The sequence below is a fragment of the Mustela lutreola genome, chromosome 5 (assembly GCF_030435805.1).
Source record: "Mustela lutreola isolate mMusLut2 chromosome 5, mMusLut2.pri, whole genome shotgun sequence".
NCBI classification, from domain to species: Eukaryota; Metazoa; Chordata; class Mammalia; order Carnivora; family Mustelidae; genus Mustela; species Mustela lutreola.
In genome coordinates, this window is record NC_081294.1 from 139,677,882 (window position 1) to 139,696,918 (window position 19,037).

At 34.0% G+C, this 19,037-nt stretch overlaps 1 protein-coding gene across 1 annotated transcript in view; it reads right to left on the bottom strand.

Moving 5' to 3' along the window:
• SNX2 (sorting nexin 2) overlaps positions 1–19,037 on the bottom strand; it is a 56,307-nt gene that overhangs the window by 10,913 nt on the left and 26,357 nt on the right. The window contains exons 4-10 of the mRNA XM_059175747.1: positions 18,084–18,150; positions 17,690–17,733; positions 16,194–16,335; positions 10,041–10,119; positions 2,369–2,444; positions 1,300–1,413; positions 952–1,045 (exon numbers count right to left, since the gene is read on the bottom strand). Coding sequence (XP_059031730.1) covers positions 952–1,045; positions 1,300–1,413; positions 2,369–2,444; positions 10,041–10,119; positions 16,194–16,335; positions 17,690–17,733; positions 18,084–18,150 — 616 coding nt within the window. The remainder of the gene's footprint in view (positions 1–951; positions 1,046–1,299; positions 1,414–2,368; positions 2,445–10,040; positions 10,120–16,193; positions 16,336–17,689; positions 17,734–18,083; positions 18,151–19,037) is intronic.

Consider the following 19,037-nt stretch of genomic DNA (forward strand, 5'->3'; position numbering starts at 1 on the left):
GAAAATGTCTATAATTTTTAATGAAAATATCATTTAGCTAACAAGACTAAGCCAGGTAAGTTATACATACAATTCATGGAAATCTTATTTTTTTTTGTATGTACAACAATGCTTAAACATTATGCTCAGTAGAAATACTAAAAATATCTGCAAGATTTTTGAACATTATCATTTCAGACACTTTGAATAAAGAAAAACAGATGTTTACAGAATATATAATGTCAATGACTAATAATACACTGCTCAGAAACTGACATTGCCTAGAAACTGCTCTGCATTACATAAAATTCTCTAAGAACCATAAAGCAATTCCCTAAGAGACAGTACAAATGGCAAAAGCTGTTATAAACTACTTTCAATAATGAGTGCACTGATGTATTTCTCTAATTGTTTTTACTAAAATGGATTACTGGTAATGGCAGTAAATTACTTATTAAGTATTTTAGATTCATGGCAGAATTTATAAAATCACAACTTAAATTTTCTATCAGTTTTTTCAAACTTGCCCTCCCCAGACTTTCCAATATAGTTGTTCAAAAACGAAGAAAATAATTCAGAGTATTCTATGAAATACAGGTACACAAAAAAAATTTTAAAGATAAATTTCAAATATCAATTTTTTAATTTGATATTTTTAATTATATCAGTTACTAATAAGACATCTTCATTAAACTCTAAGTATGCTTAACAAAGTTAAATGAACAACAGTTTTAACCTGAAATTCAAAATATATTTCTACAAGCTCAGGATTTTTCTATTTCTCAAATACAAGTGAGGCTAAAGTAGAAAAAAAAAACAACAACATTAACAAGATTCAAATAGAAAACCTTCTCTTAAACTTTTGCTCTCCCTCTTCTATAGAAACCTTGGAATGTTCATTTTAATAAAATTTAAATAAAATATTTGAATTAACTTACAGTGTTAAACACATAAAAAACAAGGCAAACACACCTTTTCTATGACAGACCAAGGCTTCGACACTAGCATGAAGTTTCCTAAGTTGCTGATCCAGATTTTCAAATTGTTGCTGCTTTTCTTCAAACCACTAAGAAAAAAAATGAAAAATGGAGCTAATTTAGCAAGAACAAACCACTGTAAATTAGGTTACCAATAGCAAGGCACATTCCTTGTTTTAAAGCAACAAATTAACCATGTATAACCATGGTAGTCAACTGATGTGGCTGAGAACTAAACTCAATAAGCAAATTAATATCCTATTTTCTACTTGTACAGCTTTAAAATGCAATTGTTGGGCTCATTAATTCATCTCATTATTCAAGTCGAAAAATCAGCTCTTACTGCATCCGATTCATTCATCTTGATTGTCATTTTGTTGACAGCGTCGGCAGCCTTGTTCACCATCCTCAATATTCCTGCTCCACTCAGAGCCTGTGTGTTAACTGCTCTAGGCAGCTGGAATTGAATGACAAATAAGGGCAAACAAACCGGTTAAAAGGCTGGAGGTTTAACTGGGCACAAAAGGGACTGCACACCCCCACCAAAAAAAAAAAAAAAGAGAGAGAAGGAAAAAAGGCGGTTGTATTTTCTTCACTCTCATACGTTTCAATAGTGAGATCTAATTTCTCAAATATACCACTTGTACACTCTCAAAGGAAAACTTAAAAAATAGACTTTCCATTTGCTTTTCTTCTGCACGTTTACATTTAGATGGAACAACACTCTGTTTGTCAAAATATATTAAGAAATTGCCAACTACCTTAACACTGGCCACCTGTTCGCTTGCAGAAATAAACTTGTTTATAAGAAAAGAAGAAAGTCTTGAGAAAAATCTCCTTAGGCTCAGTCAGGACAGTGTGATTTTGTATTTTTCAAAAATTCTGGGATTCAAATAAATTTTTTTTAAATTCAAAGGGTAGTAATTAAAATTCTAAACTGTGACAAGCCCCAAATGTACCAAGCAGCTCAAATATAAGGGGAAGCACAGTGATAATTTAAGCCCTTTCAAGTCACAAATCTGCATTTCAGAACCTCAGTAAGAATATTAGAATGTAGACAAATGAACACACTCAAATGTCTCTAAAAGAAGGCCCAAATAAACTTATTTCAACTTAATGCCTAAAGCAACAACTTGGGCACTGAGAATTAAACTACTTATAAGTCATTCTTCTAAATGTGGTTTAAAATTTTTGAAAAAGAAACTGATCATCCTACAATTATCAATGCAAAGAAGATATTTTGGTAGTAATTTAAATAATTAAAGCTAATTAAAATACTAAGCCAAAAAAAATCATTTTATTCCATTTACCAATCCAACTATTTACTGGACATATATTTTTACAAAAGTTAATAACAAACACAAATAATGAGAACATTCATATCATATAAAAATTTAAAGTAGAAATAATACCTCTGAACTTTCCAGGAATTGCCTTAAATCAGGATCCTGTAGTAAAGTTGGATGCTTTACTGTTCTTTGAAGATACCTAGATTTAAGAATAACATAAATAATAATAAAAATTAGGTAAAACAATATCCTCAGTCTGCATTCACATTAATTTATTTTTAGACTCTTAAAAGCAATTTAAGGATTAAAAAGCTTTTTATCTTTTGCAAATTCGTAATTATGTAAAAAGAGACAGTAGGTCATGGAGGTGGGGGACATAGGAGGGTGATTAACTTACCAAACTTCACACTGCAAAGTATTAGAGTTGTAAAAGGGTACATGAATTTGTTGAATAATTTTATCTTTGAGTGGCATCACCATGTTTCCAGCTATTATTTCAGAGTTCCAACAAACATATCACTATACATATTTCAATCAACTATTTTTGATTATTCTTATTATTACCCAAACACAGAAGAGACTACCAATTTTTTTGTCAGGAGACTTAAATTATCAAATCAGCTTTGATCCTTTTTTTTTTTTTTTTAAGATTTTATTTATTTATTTGACAGAGAGAGATTACAAGTAGGCAGAGAGGCAGGCAGAGATAGAGAGGAGGAAGCAGGCTCCCTGCTGAGCAGAGAGCCCGATGCGGGACTCGATCCCAGGACCCTGAGATCATGACCTGAGCCGAAGGCAGCGGCTTAACCCACTGAGCCACCCAGGCGCCCCATCCTTTTTTGACAGTGGCTAAATTTTCTTTAATATTCTACTTTTAAAAGGTTTTTGCTAAAAATTTTACTCCTTTTTTTAATATGACACCACATAAAATAAAAATGATAAGGGAAACATCATTATTAATCACTATTAGCCCAACTTCAGTAGTTTTCCTATAGTAGAAAATGGAAAAGGCCAAATTTCCATCATCCATAAAAAATTAACATTCTTTCATAAAAAAGAAAAAAGGCCCACCACTTAATGATTCTTGATTACTTATCTAATCCTATTTTTCAAAAAATACCACTCTTTCCTTAATGACTACATTTCAATTACAGTACTTTACTTCATTTAATGTACCTTTTTTTCTGTGGAACAAATATAAGCAGTAATTTCTTCAATCTCATTGTAAGATTATGAAATATGCCTAAAGTTTCTGAAAAACATTTGACTTCTATAAAGTCAAATTCTATACAATGGTTAAGATGAATATTTTATCACGGTTTACACGTTAACTTCTGTTTTTATATATTTAAATAAATTAAACTTCAAGTCATTAGCCCACACATGAAAACATTATCACAGAAATAGAGCATTTAATAGATACATGCAAGACAACTACACTGGGGCTTAAAATAAACAACTACCTATATTACCAGACTAAAAATGAGATGCAACAGGAACACTAATTTTGTGTTAAAGAAATGTTGGTATCTTCCCACTGAAACTTTACTTACAATTTTAAGACCCAAGTTCTCCAGTACTATTATTTACTTGTGTAGACTGCATATAGCTAAGAGCAGTTTGTGTAAGCTATTTGTTGTAGAAGACAAAACATGTCATACCCAAACATGGAACAATCCCAGTATTTCAAACCTAAATGTAATTACCTAAAATGACTTATATTCTAAAACAGCTTTCCAAAGTGAGTTCTGTGGAATACTAGTCTTATGCAGTATTCCAGGAAAAACAATGTTTCTACAATCAAGACAGCCTGGAATATACTAAATACATACCCCTCTGAGTTATAATGGACAGTAGCATTTTTTTTTTAAGATTTTATTTATTTATTTGATAGACAGAGATCACAAGTAGGCAGAGAGGCAGGCAAAGAGAGAGGAAGGGAGGCAGGCTCCCTGCCGAGCAGAGGGCCAGATGCAGGGCTCAATCCCAGGACTCTGGGATCATTATCTGAGCCTAAGGCAGAGGCTTTAACCCACTGACCCAGCCACCCAGGTGCCCCTGGACAGTAGCATGTTAAGTAGTGTGAGAAGTCTTGCAGGAAATAAACCTGGTTTAACTTTGTTAAACCATATGTTAACAAGACTCAACAGTCTACAGTGTTTCCTTTTTTCACCCTACCACATACTAGTATTCTGAGGAATCATTTTGGAAAATAGTATTCTAGAAAAAAGACAAAATTTTACTTCTTAAGGGTTACACAGAACAAAGATGAAATAACCATTTCTTTAAAAGTACTAAATTTACATCAAAATTAAGAACAGAAACATAGAAGATTTTTTGTTCCAGAGAAAATTACCTTTTAATATTTTTTTTCTAGGAGTGTGAGTATCTACACACACACAAACTCAGATACTTTGGTTTTCACAAAAATATTACAGTTATGCTTGTAATTGTGTATCCTTTTACACAAAACAGTATGTTGTAGATACCTTTCTTTAGCATTAAATATTGTTCTCTAATGCCATTTTCATTTACCACATGAATTCTATTATATAAATGTACTATAATGTCATTATTTTTTAATACCACAATGACCATTACTTGCTTATAATCTGCAAAATGTGACAGTAGTCACATTCAATGGAACTTTAGTCTTCAAAGCGGTTGTACCTAATGTGTCTACTTTGCTTTCCTCAATTTCACATTTTAAATGAAAATTCCCTTTTTTAGGGTGCCTCAGTGGCTGAGTCATTAAGCATCTGCCTTCGTCTCAGGTCATGATCCCAGGGTCCTGGGATTGAATCCCACATTAGGCTCCCTGCTCGGCGGGAAGCCTGTTTCTCCCTCTCCTACTTCCCCTGCTTGTGTTCCCTCTCTCTCTCTCTGTGTCTCTCTCTCAAATAAATAATAAATAAAATCTTAAAAAAAAAAAGAAAATTCTAAAATTCTTTAGAAAGTGGTGTGTTTTAAAATCTGACAATTAAAGGAAGAGATTTGCATTTTTTTTCCTTCCTTCAAATCAATCTTAGTATCATTATCAATTTCTGCATTTCTTACAGGCCATGAAACTATCCTTTATCTTCATAATCCTTATGTTCATATATTATGACATATGTGTATTTTTTCACTTACGTGTATCTTTTCACATTTTTCATTAAGTTAATTCTAATTCCATTATAGTCTACTTACATACAGTGTTATAATACTTACAGGTGTACAATACAATGATTTGACAATTCTCTACATTACCCAGTATTCATCATAGTTAAGTGTCCTCTGTAATTTCCATCACCTGTTTCACCCATTCCCCTACCTACCAGCCTACTCTGCTAACCATCAGTTAACACAGAGTACAACAGTCTCAGGTATCCAATTCAGTGATTCAGTACTTCCATACTCATCAGGACTAGTGCACTGCCTGATTTCCATCACCTATTTAATCCATCAGCCCACCCACAACCCCTCTGGTATCCATCAATTTGTTCTCTACAGAATCTGTTTCTTAGTTAGTTCTCTCTTTTTCCTCCCCCCGTTTGTTTCTTAAGTTCCACATAAAGTGAAATCATGTCTTTCTCTGACTTATTTTGCTTAGCGAAATGCTCTCTGGTTCAGTCCACATCACTGCAAATGGCAAGATTTCATTTTTTTAAATAGCTGAGTAATATTCCATTTTACACACACACACACACACACACACACACACATCCCTTCTTTATCCATTCATCTATCCATAGTTACTTGGGCTAATTCCATAATGTGGCTACTGTAAATAATGCTGCAATAAACATAAGGGTACATGCATCCCTCTGAATGAGTGTTTTTGTATTCTTTGGGCAAACACTCAACAGTGCAATTCCTAGATCATAGGGTAGTTCTATTTTTAACTCTTTGAGGAAACTTTGCACTGTTTTCCAGAGTGGTTGTACCAGTTTGCATTCCTACCAACAGTGTAAGAGTGTTCCTTTTTCTTCACATTCTTGTCCACACTTGTTTCTTGTGTTTTTTATTTTAGCCATTCTAACAGGTTTGAGGTGGTATCTCGCTATAGTTTTAATCTGCAATTACCTGGTAATGAGTGATACTGCACAAAAGATACATTTTCAAATTAATGAGTATTTGTAAATACTCACCAATTCAGTATTAAGGTCAGAGAGGTTATAGATATATAAAGGATGGATGCAGAACAGAGAGAGGAAAATACAGGAAGAACACATGAAAAGAGGCATGGGGCGGAAGAGGAAGAAAGAAATGGAAGACATAAAGGAACTGATGAAATGTTAGTATCACACTCAACAAGAGGTAATCAGTTTATTATTGGTCTTCTCTTACTAAAATACAGTTTCTGCTGATACACTGAGTGTTCAGGACAGAAAGTGAAAATAAGACAAAATAAATCAGGCTATACAAAATTCAGAGGAAGAAAGTTAAAAATATTTCTCCTGCTTGAAACATGTGCTAACAATGAGATAACAGAAAGGCAGAAAGAGCCTGATCTTTGATGACATTCATTTGTTCATTCACCAAATATTTATTAAGCATCTACTACATGCCACTTTCTGTCCTGAACACTCAGTGTATCAGCAGAAACTGTATTTTAGTAAGAGAAGACCGATAATAAACTATAAATACAATAAACACATAAATTATATACTATGTGACAAGTTGGCAAACGCTGTGGGAAAAAAAAAGGATAGAAAAATAGAGCAAATATGATCAAGTATATAAGGTATGGTTGGTGGCAAGTGAAAGAGAAGAGGTTAAGAATGGAGGCAACCATCAGAAAAGACTTCACTGGAAAGACGATACTTGAACACCTGAACTTAAAAGAGATAAAGGAATCAGCCATGCAGATACCTGGGAACAAAAGCTTTTCTGGCAGTGGGAGAGGCCAGTGAGAAAACTAATAAGGTGGGAAAATGCCTAGAATCTTTAAGGAGCTGCAAAACATCAGCATGGCCTGGAGCAGAGTGATCAAGGAGGTAACAGAGTGAGCAATGCATGTCACATGTTCCGTAAAGTTCTATAGGCAATTGTAAGGATTCTGGCTTTTACGGAGTGAAATGGGGAGGGCGATATATTATCTGATTTGTATTTCAAAACGATGACTCTGATTGCTGTATTAAAAGAACAGAGGTTCAAGGATGGAAACAAAGAGGCCAATTAGGAGTCCACTGAAGTTAATTCCAGCATTTGGACTAGTACTGTATTGGTTGAGAAATGGTTGTAATACAGATAGTGGAAAGAAGCAACAAGACTTCCTGATGAACTGGCTAATACTAAATATTTCCTTATATGAAAGAGTAGACTAATTAACCTATGCTAACTGTTTAAGCCAAGCCAGTTGAATTTTTCCATGCTTGCAGTGAACACAATCCTGATACATTGTAAGACAAGTAAAAACATATTCAAGTTCAGTAACTTGCCCCAAGTCACACAGATAGTGTGTAGCGTGTAGTGGAGTATAGGATCAACAAGAAAAGGATTCTACAACTCTTTCATGCCACTCTATACTTCTTTGCATATATCTGTAGAACTGGGTCCTCACCTATGAAATAAACTCAATATGGTCTTAAGGTAAAATGTGAAGCACTCTCAAGAAAACCAAGAGGGATCTTATGGACACTCTTCCTAGTAGTTTCTGGTTACTTTAGTAAGTCTAACTTTCTTAACCATTCCCCCTTCTCTTCCAGTATTTTAATACTAGATGTCATCCTTTCACTCAAGACAGTCATCTAGATTTTCTGAGTGAAACGAACAAATGAATACATAAACTGGTATAGCATACACAAAGAGAAATACTTCCCTGACCCACTAGATTCAACTAGGTTGGGTATTCCACAAATAAGCCCGTTTTCTAATTTTTAAATTTTAAGATATGCCACAGAAAACTGCCTTTAGAAGAAGCATTCCAATCTCTCTGCTTCTAGACCTTTACACTTACATTTTAAGTCATAATTTTTAATGTAAAATAAATTTCTCCCTCATATTACACCGTTCCCATTATTATTTTTTTTAACCTGCAAAGTCAACTAAAGTGGCATTTAACAAGTAACAAGTAACTGAAGAAACTACTCAAATATCCAGCAGGTCAAGTCTCAGTATTTCCTTACAACTCTCCTCAATGTTTCCTACTACATGATGTTATGGTAAGTACTATGCAATGCATTCAAGTTGCAAGAAAGGTGAATGTAGAACCAAATTATATGTCCTTGGTACAATAAATCTTCATTAAGTTCCTTATCAAGCATGCCATCTGAAATATTTCAAATTTACTCATAGAAAAATAGGACTTGAAAGGTTTCTCAAAGGGTCATGGTTACACTTTCAGAAGAACTAAGCAAAATCAAAATGCAACATTATCTACCCTTTACTCTTAAAAACATTCAGTCTTTGTGACCTCTTTCACAACATAAACAATTCTAATGCCTAACCTAAACTTCTCTTGATACAATTTAAGTCCTTTTCCTGAGTAACTGCAATCCTCACAGAAATAATCTCATCTTTTAAGTCCTCTCTAACAGTAAGCTGCATATTTAGCTTTCTTATTATAAATTGTTCAAACCTGATTTTTCTGTGGCATTTTCTTAAAATGTATACAAATTATAACTAAAACCCAGAAATAAGATGCCTTAAAGAGTTTAAAAAATAATGTGTATTCTGGATATAAATACACTACTCCTTAAAATCTGTCTGACCTAACCACACCCACTGATATTAAGCAGAAAGAGAAAATAAAGAATAAGTAATTCAATTAAGATAAATCTGACTAAAGTAAGAAACAAAAAAACCCTATGAAGTTAGAAAATTTGTATATCTAGGTGATTACCACCTTATGTTCTAAAAGCTGGACTTAAAGAGAGTTTCAAATTTATATTCTCAATTTTCAGCAAAGTAATTAAGGAATAAATGTTAAGATTCTGGGTTTCGGTTCCCTCTATTCATTTCTCTTTTTAGTCTGTGACACCCAAGTCTTCAAAACTACAGAAATGTGTCAAGTACTCTAAAGGAAGGTAGAGCAAATATATCAGATTTTAAGTATACAGTCAACTCAATAGATGACTAATACTACTATGCACTCAAGTCAAACAATTATACAAAATTAGAGGGAGCACAAACCCAATTTTTCATTGTTTAATAATGTTCATGAAGTAATAATTCAAAAGAAAAATTACTCTAGATTACCTATAATAAGCCAAATTATCCAAGACAGAACTTGAATATAAGCAGAATTTCCTAAGAACCTACATCATACTAAATATTAAAAATCCAAATATTTTATCACTCTTTTCTTTCCATTCACAAGTGAATCTTTTTACAAGCTTGGCAGTTTCTTACTTTTCATGTGGATGACACCTATGACACATAAATTCTTTTCTTTCCTTTTTTAAAAAAAGATTTTAAGTAATCTCTAGACCCACATGGGGCTTGAACTGACAATCCCAAGATCAAGAGTTTCACGTTCTACTGAGCCAGCCAGGCACCGCATGATACCTCTATCTCTGACAAACTCATGCATTTACACTATTGCTTATGTCACAGCATATAAAAATAGGTATGATTTTATTAGATACACTATTGCTAAATATTAATCCACTATGAGGATTCATAAAAGCAGAACATAGTATTGTGTTGTTAAAAGAATTTTCTTAAAAGTCTAAAGCACTCTTAGTAAACAGTCATGAAATGGTACTGTGAAAAAAATTAATCGTTAAAATACAGTGTGCCATATAATAGAATTAGACTCCTATTACTGAAGAAAAAACATGAGTTATAATGTACAGCTGTCCACAATTACCTTTCAAGAGCTGCTCTCCGTTTCTCTACAAATTCAGTGGATGAAGAATCTTCTTTACCCACTTTGACCTTGGTCATGCCTTTGAAAAAAATTGAATGACACTCATGATAATTTTATATTATTGTAAACATCTTTTATAGTCATTTCGGCATAATTTAAAATATATTTAATCTTTGAACTTGACCAAAAAATGCTCCTAAATTTATCACTAGTATCCATACTTCTGAGGAATTAAAACTCATGATACACTAACATCTCAACTTGGTAAGTACTTACAACACAAAACTAGATAAAGCGGAGGGTGAGCTTTGTCTGCAGTCTTCACACCCGTTTGGGTTCCGCACCTGTTTGTTTGCTATACTCTTGGTAAATTAAAATGTGTTTGCATTTCAGTATGCACAGAGATTCACATTAGCAAATTTAAGTTCGATTAATATTTTTTAAATATTTTATTTATTTATCTGACAGACACAGAGAGAGCACAAACAGGGGGACAGGCAGAGGTAGAGAGAGAAGGCTCCCCGCTGAGCAAGGAGCCCTATACGGGGCTCAATCCTAGGATCCCAGAACTCTGAGACCATGATCTGAGCCAAAGACAGATAGATGCTTAACCAAATGAGCCACCCAGGCGTCCCTGTATTAATGTCTTCATTTCTTATAAGCAATAATTAAGGTTCTTTCATTTGGGGACTAGAAAAGTTAAGTGTAATCCATGAGTTTGGTATATGTTACACCAATGCAGAGTCTGAGAACAAGCTGTTAATCACTGCTGGTTCTGTGACACCTGAAAGAACAAATGCTTTCATATTTTAAGAAATAAAAATCATGTTAATCATTTCTGTAATGCAGATGATTTTTTTTCCTTGTTTGCTCTTTCAACATCAATTCTGTAGAAATGAAGTACTGACATAGGCTACAACATGAATGAACCTTAAAAATATGCTAAATGAGGTGTGCCTGGGTGGCTCAGTCAGCTAAGTATCTGCCTTCAGCTCAAGTCATGATCTCAGAGTTCTGGGATTAAGCCTTGCATCTCTCTGCTCAGTGGTGTCTCCTCCCTTTCCCTCTGCCCTCCCTGTGCTCGTGCCCTCTCTCACTCAAATAAATAAAATATTTTAAAAATGCAAATGACACTACAGACAAAGGGCTGATATCCAAGATCTATAAAGAACTCCTCAAACTCAACACACACAAAATAGGTAATTATGTAAAAAAATGGGCAGAAGACATGAACAGCCACTTCTTCAAAGAAGACATACAAATTGGCTAACAGACCCACAAAAAAAACGTTCATCATCATTAGCCATCAGGGAGATTTCAAGTCAAAACCACACTGAGATACCACCTTACACCAGTTAGAATGGCCAAAATTAACAAGACAGTAAACAACATGTGTTGGAGAGGATGTGGAGAAAGGGGAACCGTCTTACACTGTGGGTGGGAATGCAAGTTGGTGCAGCCACTTTGGAAAACAGTGTGGAGATTCCTTAAGAAATTAAACATAGAGCTACCCTAGGACCCTGCAATTCCACTACTGGGTATTTGACCCCAAAGATAAAGATGTAGTGAAAAAGGCCCATCTGCACCCCAATGTTCATAGCAGCAATGGCCACAGCCGTGAAACTGTGCAGAGAACCAAGATGCCCTTCAACAGATGAATGGATAAGGAAGATTATCCATTCATCTTTCTCCATCAGAAAGGATGAATACCCAACTTCTGTATCAACATGGACGGGACTGGAGGAGATTATGCTGAGTGAAGTAAGTCAAGCAGAGAATCAATCATTATATGGTTTCACTTACTTGTGGAGCATAAGGAAAAACACAGAGGACATTGGGAGATGGAGAGGAAAACTGAGTTGGGGGAAATAGGAGGGGGAGATGAATCGAAAGACTGTGGACTCTGAGAAACAAACCGAAGGTTTTGGAGGGGAGGAAGGTGGGGGATTGGGTGAGCCTGGTGGTTGGTATGGAACACTGGGTGTGGTACATAAACAATGACTTTTAGAACACTGGCAAAAAAATTGTATTTTTAAAAAATCTTCAAAAAATATGCTAAGTGGGCCCCTGGGTGGCTCAGTGGGTTAAGCCACTGACTTTGGCTTAGGTCATGATCTCGAGTCCCATATCGGGCTCTCTGCTCAGCAGGGAGCCTGCTTCCCTCTCTCTCTCTCTGCCTGTCTCTCTACCTACTTGTGATCTCTCTCTGTCAAATAAATAAATAAATAAAATCTTTGGAAAAAAAAATATGCTAAGTGAAAGAAGTTTGTCACAAAGGCTCATTCATTGTCTAATTCCATTTATATGAAATGTTCAGAATAGGCACAACAATAGAGAAAGTAAATTAGTGATTGCATGGGGCTAGGGGTTTGGGGAAATCAGAGGATGATGTCTAAGAGGTAATAAAAGTATTCTAAAACCAACTGTGGTAGGGTGTACACAACTCTGAATATACTAAAAGCCTTATATAAAACACTGAATTATATACACTTTGTTATTATTATTATTTTTTAAGAAAGCTCTACACCCAACATAGGGCTTGAACTCACAACCCTGAGATAGAGTCACATGCTCTACCAACTGAGCCAACCAGATGCCTCGAATTACATACACTGTAAACGAGTAAATTATATGGCATATGGATTATATCGCAACAAAGCCATTAAAAATAAGATTACATATTTTATTCTTATTCAGGCTGGTACATCTGGTAAATAAACGTATCACTCAATACTGTTTTGTTTAACATAGTTCTTCTGAAATACAACTTTGAAAAAGAAAATCCAAGCACCTAAAATTATCTACTCTGAATGGACCAAAAGAAGTGGAGTGTTAATTATTACACATATTATTTTTCTGAAGATATTTTACCACCACGCAGTTCTTTGCATTTTTCCCTTTAAGGATCTGGTGCTCATGGTACTTTTCCCACAGGTAACCAATACAGGCCAAAGTGGCAAATAAAAAACACTCTGATCAGTTAACTCTTGCAACTTTTCAACTTTGTTTTTGCTCTTTTCTAAAAACTTAGTGAAATGGTGTTTTTTTACATTAACTAAACTTATAAAGGGGTAACAACTGAGAGCTAATGAAAGAGTCTTCTTCCTTTAGGGGTAGTTAAAACTTTTCAGCAATGAAGGCAAGTTACTCTTTTACTATTCCTTTTTTGCTATCCCACTTTAAATGTTCGTCACTTGAAAACCACTACCTACATAATCAAAAAGGCCTCCCTTGTTTCAACAGTTTCTTAGACAACCTATTCATTTTGATTTAAAAAAAAAAAACTGATGGTCAGTACAAAAAAAAGACTGCTTCTCTATTTGGTTGGCTGCCAGGAAGTTCACAGCTCATTTTTTAACCACGTTTAGTAATTGTTCAGACTATATACATACACTGAAAAGAAAATGTTAAACTTGACTTCACCTTATTATTTGACTACGTTTATCTTTCCTGCGAATTTCTTTATTTTGATCTCTTTTTTCTTTTCTCTCTCTTTTTTTTTTTGAACTGCACTATATGTAGTTGCCTCAAATCCTTTCTGCAATAAAGTGGTCTATCAAAAAATAATTTTGAAACAACTCAATCCACCTTAAGTGTACATTAGACAGGTCTACAATAACATAGCATTATATTATTTTTTTAAAATTGGAAAGTTTTCTATTTGGGATAAAAAATAAAAGCAAACCATAACTGTATTTTTAAAAATATCAAAATTAGAGGAGGAACAAAATAGTGATTAAAGGTGTTAAGTTCTAGAGTAAGATGGCCTGTTTTCAAAGTTCAGGCTCTACCTCTTAGTAGGTGAATGGAATGGGACATGTTATGTAACCTTGATGAATTTAGCTTCCTGACACCTATTAAATAAAGATAACAATAAGTTAACTTCATAAAATTGCTGTGACGATTAAATGACAGAATGCACATAAATTATTTAGTACACACCATAATACAATAAACTCTCAATAAATGTTAATTATTCCTATAGTTTAATTGATAGCCTTACAATGTAATGGGCTATCTTGGCCATGTATGTGAGTAATTCAAACAAAATTGTGTCATTGTCCCTATTAACTCTCTGAAGCGTATCAGAAAAGGATGGGCTTAGGATTTAGTTTCTCACTTCTACTTTAACTTTACACATGCTACTTATTATATTGTAATAATTTGTGAAAGGCTGACTAAGGCAAAATATTAGTTTGAAATATAATAAACATGGGCATTAAAATTTACTTTTTTCAATTTCCTGTTTTGGGGGGGGTGTTCACTGTTTAAGGACTAGGTTAGCATGTTAACAAAATGAGAAAAATATTTTTTCCCTCTCCTATATAAAAATAGTTATACAACTAAAGTCAAAGGAAAAAAGATAATCATTTGTGATACATGAAACTTAAGTTCCCTACACAGACAGAAGGATATCAAAAGATACCACTGCAAAAGTTTAGAAGAGAGAAGATTATTAACTAGGTCAGCAGTTCTCAAAGTATGGTCAGAATACCAGAAAGGTTTCTGAGACCCTTTTTGTACAGGTGTGGGGAAGTGTTCACCAAAGGCTATTTTCATAATAATATTAAACTACTGTCTTTTTTACTCTCTTTCATGAGAACTCACTGGACATTTACCAACATGTGTACTATATCACAACAGAATGAATACAGAAACACACATGAGAACATACCTATTTTCTATCAAGCTGGAAATTAGAAATTTGGAAAACTATAAAAACTAAAACAAAAAGCAAGCCACTCCTAAACTTATTTTGTCTTACCAATATTGAGTTTATTATTATTTCACATTTTAAAAAAGTTTTTTAAAAATTTAATTAATTTAAGGAAACTACCACCAATGTGGGACTTGAGGTCACAACTGAGATTGAGTCATATGCTCTACCAACTGAGCCAGCCAGTGCCCCTATAAAGTATTTGATAATTAAAAAAAAACCACAGAGAATATAACAAATGCATTTAAATGATCAGAATTCATTTTTATATTTTCTGAATAATCTTACATATAAAGACAAAGTATAGTAAATAAAAACTTGCAACAGAAAACACTGGGAAAGAAACTACAAAATTTTAAGAGATGACAGATGTCTTTTAATGGGACAATGGAAGTCATCCTCTTTTGTAATTTTCTGCACATTCTTTTTAAAAATTTTAGAAGATTTATTTCTTTATTTTTAGAGAGAGAGAGTGTGTGCGCGAGCACACACAAGCTGGGGGAAGGGACAGAAGGAGAGGGAGGGAGAGAATCTCAAGCAGACTTCCCAATAAAAACACAGCTTGACTAGGGGCTTCATTTCATGATCTTGAGATCATGACCCGAGTTGAAACCAAGAATAGGAACTTAAGCGACTGAGCCACCCAGGGGTACCCTCACACCCAGCACCCTTTTAAAAAATAAGCTCTATACCTAGTGTGGGTTTGAACTCATGACCCTGAGATTAAGAATCGCCTGCTCTACCAAATGAGCCAACCAGGTACTCCCTTCTGCAAATTCTTAATAAGCCTTTATTACATGTGCAGGTAGATTTTTTTTTTTTTTGAGATTTTCTTTTTTAAGGAATCTTTACACCCAATGTGGGGTCCAACTTATAACCCCAAGATCAAGAGCTGCATGCTCAAACTGACTGAGCCAGCCAGGCACTGCACAAGTAGAAATGTTTTTAAACATTAAATTAAAGATGAAATATACTAACATGATAGGTCTTAGAAGATCCAGACTGGATGGAATCTTCTTTTTGGACACTGAATTGAAAGTCAAATACCTCTAACCCTTAGACATTAATATGGTACTGATATTAAATATCTTTTGAGTGCTACTCAGTAGTAATATGTCCCTAAAATGTTAGGGTCATCAATTGCTTTCAACTTGATAAATTCTGTCCGAATATTTAACCTCATTAGATTATATAAATCAAATCCTAAATTGATCCTATATAAATCAAAATCCTACGATGTTAGAAAATAAAACTATTAGCTTACACATTCCTTAGTTGATGAACGATTATCATAAATGGAATATTTATTAAACTCAGTATCGTTAGACATTATGAGTTATCACAATAATGAAAGATCATGATATTCTAATCTGTATAGTTAAACTACAGTAAAACTTGAACTAAGTAACAAGTTTCTTTTAGTCATTCATACTTACCTACTATACTCTTTTCTGGAGCTGGTGGCACAATATAACCAACATGTAAATACTTGCTTGCTAACTTGCTATGCAAACCAAGAAAGTCACTGAATCTTCTTTTCACTGAAAATTCACTCTTACTGAACATGGAAAGAGAGGTCTACAAGTGAAGAAGAGGTATTTCAGACTCTGAATACTGTCATTTTTTAGAAGTTAGTATCACACATAACTGTGAACATACATATATATATATACACTCACACTCTGGTTTACTTTGCAAAAGAATGTACAGTAGCTCACTAATGTGGTTGATATATTTCTAACTGAAAAAAACCTACAGTACCCTTGATTTTTTTTTTTTTTTTTTTAACAGAAGCTTATAAGGACAAAATGTTTGCTTGATTCTATCCTTGACTCATCTCATCAACTCTAATTACATTTATGTTAATCACTCTTAAATCTTTTCCTCTGGTCCAGATCTCCTCTGAGCTTTAGTCCAAGTTATCAAAATGCCCAAGGTGCACTTGCACTTAAAATCTTGCTGCCACCTCAAACTCAACCATATCTCTTGCTGGAACATAACCTCCATGCAGGAAGGGCACTTGTCTACATTGTTTTCCTACTAAGCCCTGGTGCTTGGAACAGGCTGGACCCCATGGTAAGTGTTTAATAACTATCTGTTCAATGAATTAACAAATCTCACACCCATCCAAACTGTGCTGCTTTATCTCTGAGATCCCTCTAACAACCACAGAGATCCTCTAATCAGTGACTCAGGCATCTCTGCTTCACTCCTTACATCCAAGCCCTACTGATTCTACCTCCTCCTAAACAACTCAAGAAGCCATTATTCATTCCTTCCTTAGTATAAAATATTACTTCTCGCAGCTTGTACTGCTGTAGATCACTCTCGTTTCAAGATCTAAGGCCTATAATCCTTTAGGAATTGCAAAGGAATTATATGGAAATCCTGACCTCTATTTTGCATTCCCAACTTAGTAGTAAGAAAGATCTCTTTAAACAAAAATCCAATTGTGCCACACTCTTGTTTGAATCTCTACAAACACTCTCCAATATATTCAGGATAAAGCCCAGACTCCTTAATGTGGCTGTTCATAATACAGGGAGGCCACCGCCAAACAATTTTCAGTAGGGACCACTTCCTGCAGATCCTGGAAAGCACAATGATTTCTTGACTCCTGGACTTTGTAAAAGCAAACCCTTTTGCCTGGAAGTAGCGTTCTTCTCCTTTCTCCCTGTCCCGCCCCTCATGACTTTCACCCACCTTTGTCTATATTAAGTCCCTGCCTGCATACAGTCACAGAACACTTTACCTCTACTTTAGAGAATTTACACTTAACAAACTGCTCATAACTCACTATAACTACTTATTTGAAATCTCACTGGATGGTAACCTTTGTAAAGATAGGAAATCCTTAAACCTTAATCACTGTTGTAAGATCATACTACACACGGTGAGGGCTCACTATTTTTTTAAAGGAGCAAAGACTCACCTTTGTTGTTACTCTATACGCCATGTAAGCATTCATGCCATCACCTATAAGAAAAGTCAAACAATACTACTAAAAATAATAAGCTTAACCACACACTCAAAAAGGCGACTATGTGAAGTAATATCCTGACCGACTTGTGATTGTCAATTCATAATGTGTACATCTATTAAATCATCACACTATGCATCTTATATATAAAATTATTTAATTATAAACTCAATAAAGCTGAAAAAGAAAACAAAAGAAAATGAGAAGCAAAAAAGCCCCAAACGCTTGAAAACAGAAGAACTATTTCAATATTTAACACTGCACTTGATAAAGAAAAACAGTATACTAACAAACAAGGTACTTATCAAAAAGAAGCAAATTTAAAATACAGTAAATATTGACCCACCAACTTTCTCTGGATCTGATACACCAATTTCTATATCAAAAACATCTCCATTTGCTTCTTCTTCAATCTAGAAAAGGTAATTTTTTTATGTTAAAGATTCCAATTTATGTAATTGCTATAACACTAATATTTTCAATTTTACCATCTATCTTTTATTAGGGTCGCTGTCATAACAATTTAAAAAGACACTCAGCACTCGGTTTCTGAAAAACAATAAAGCTTCCATATTTCCTTGACAACATTTAAACAAAAATAAAACTCGCACAGACAAGAGACAATAGGAAAAGGATCATCTGGAGAAGTTACAGAAAATCTTGCGTTCTCACAACTCCTCAAATTTAGTTTTCTGTAGGAATACTGAGGAATTTTTTTGTTGTTGTTGCTATTCTCTAAACCAAGTCTTCATATTCAGATCATTAAATTAACACCTCCATTAATTTTAATATTAACATTCCAAAGTTGTAACTCTACTCTTTAATGACCAGGAGGTAGCCATTATTTTTGCTGGTAGAACCCTATATATCTGTAGAAATAACTACACTTAGAATCTTTAGCACCATGATTTCTCCAATAACCTAATAAGCACATGCTGTTTTTGAAGCCAATGAAAGCATTATAAAGTTCATTAAAAAAAGCAGCAAGGAGGAAAAATGATAATCCTATGAGACTGCAGAGAAGCACTTTTTAATGCCATTATAAATAAGCAATCCTAGGAGCAGCTCTGCAGGAAAGTCTTGTTATTTTCAAGAAGAGAGCAAAGAAATTGTTAGAACTTGGAACTATTTTAGAGTAATATTAATAGCCTACGACTGCCTAAAAGAAAATGAATTTTTCTAACCACAATCTTTTCTTTGTAAATAACCTTTTTCTTGTATGGATTTTTAAGAAACTAAACCATATTTGAATTATAACATAAACTATATAAATCCTAAGTATACAGCTTAGTAACTTTCA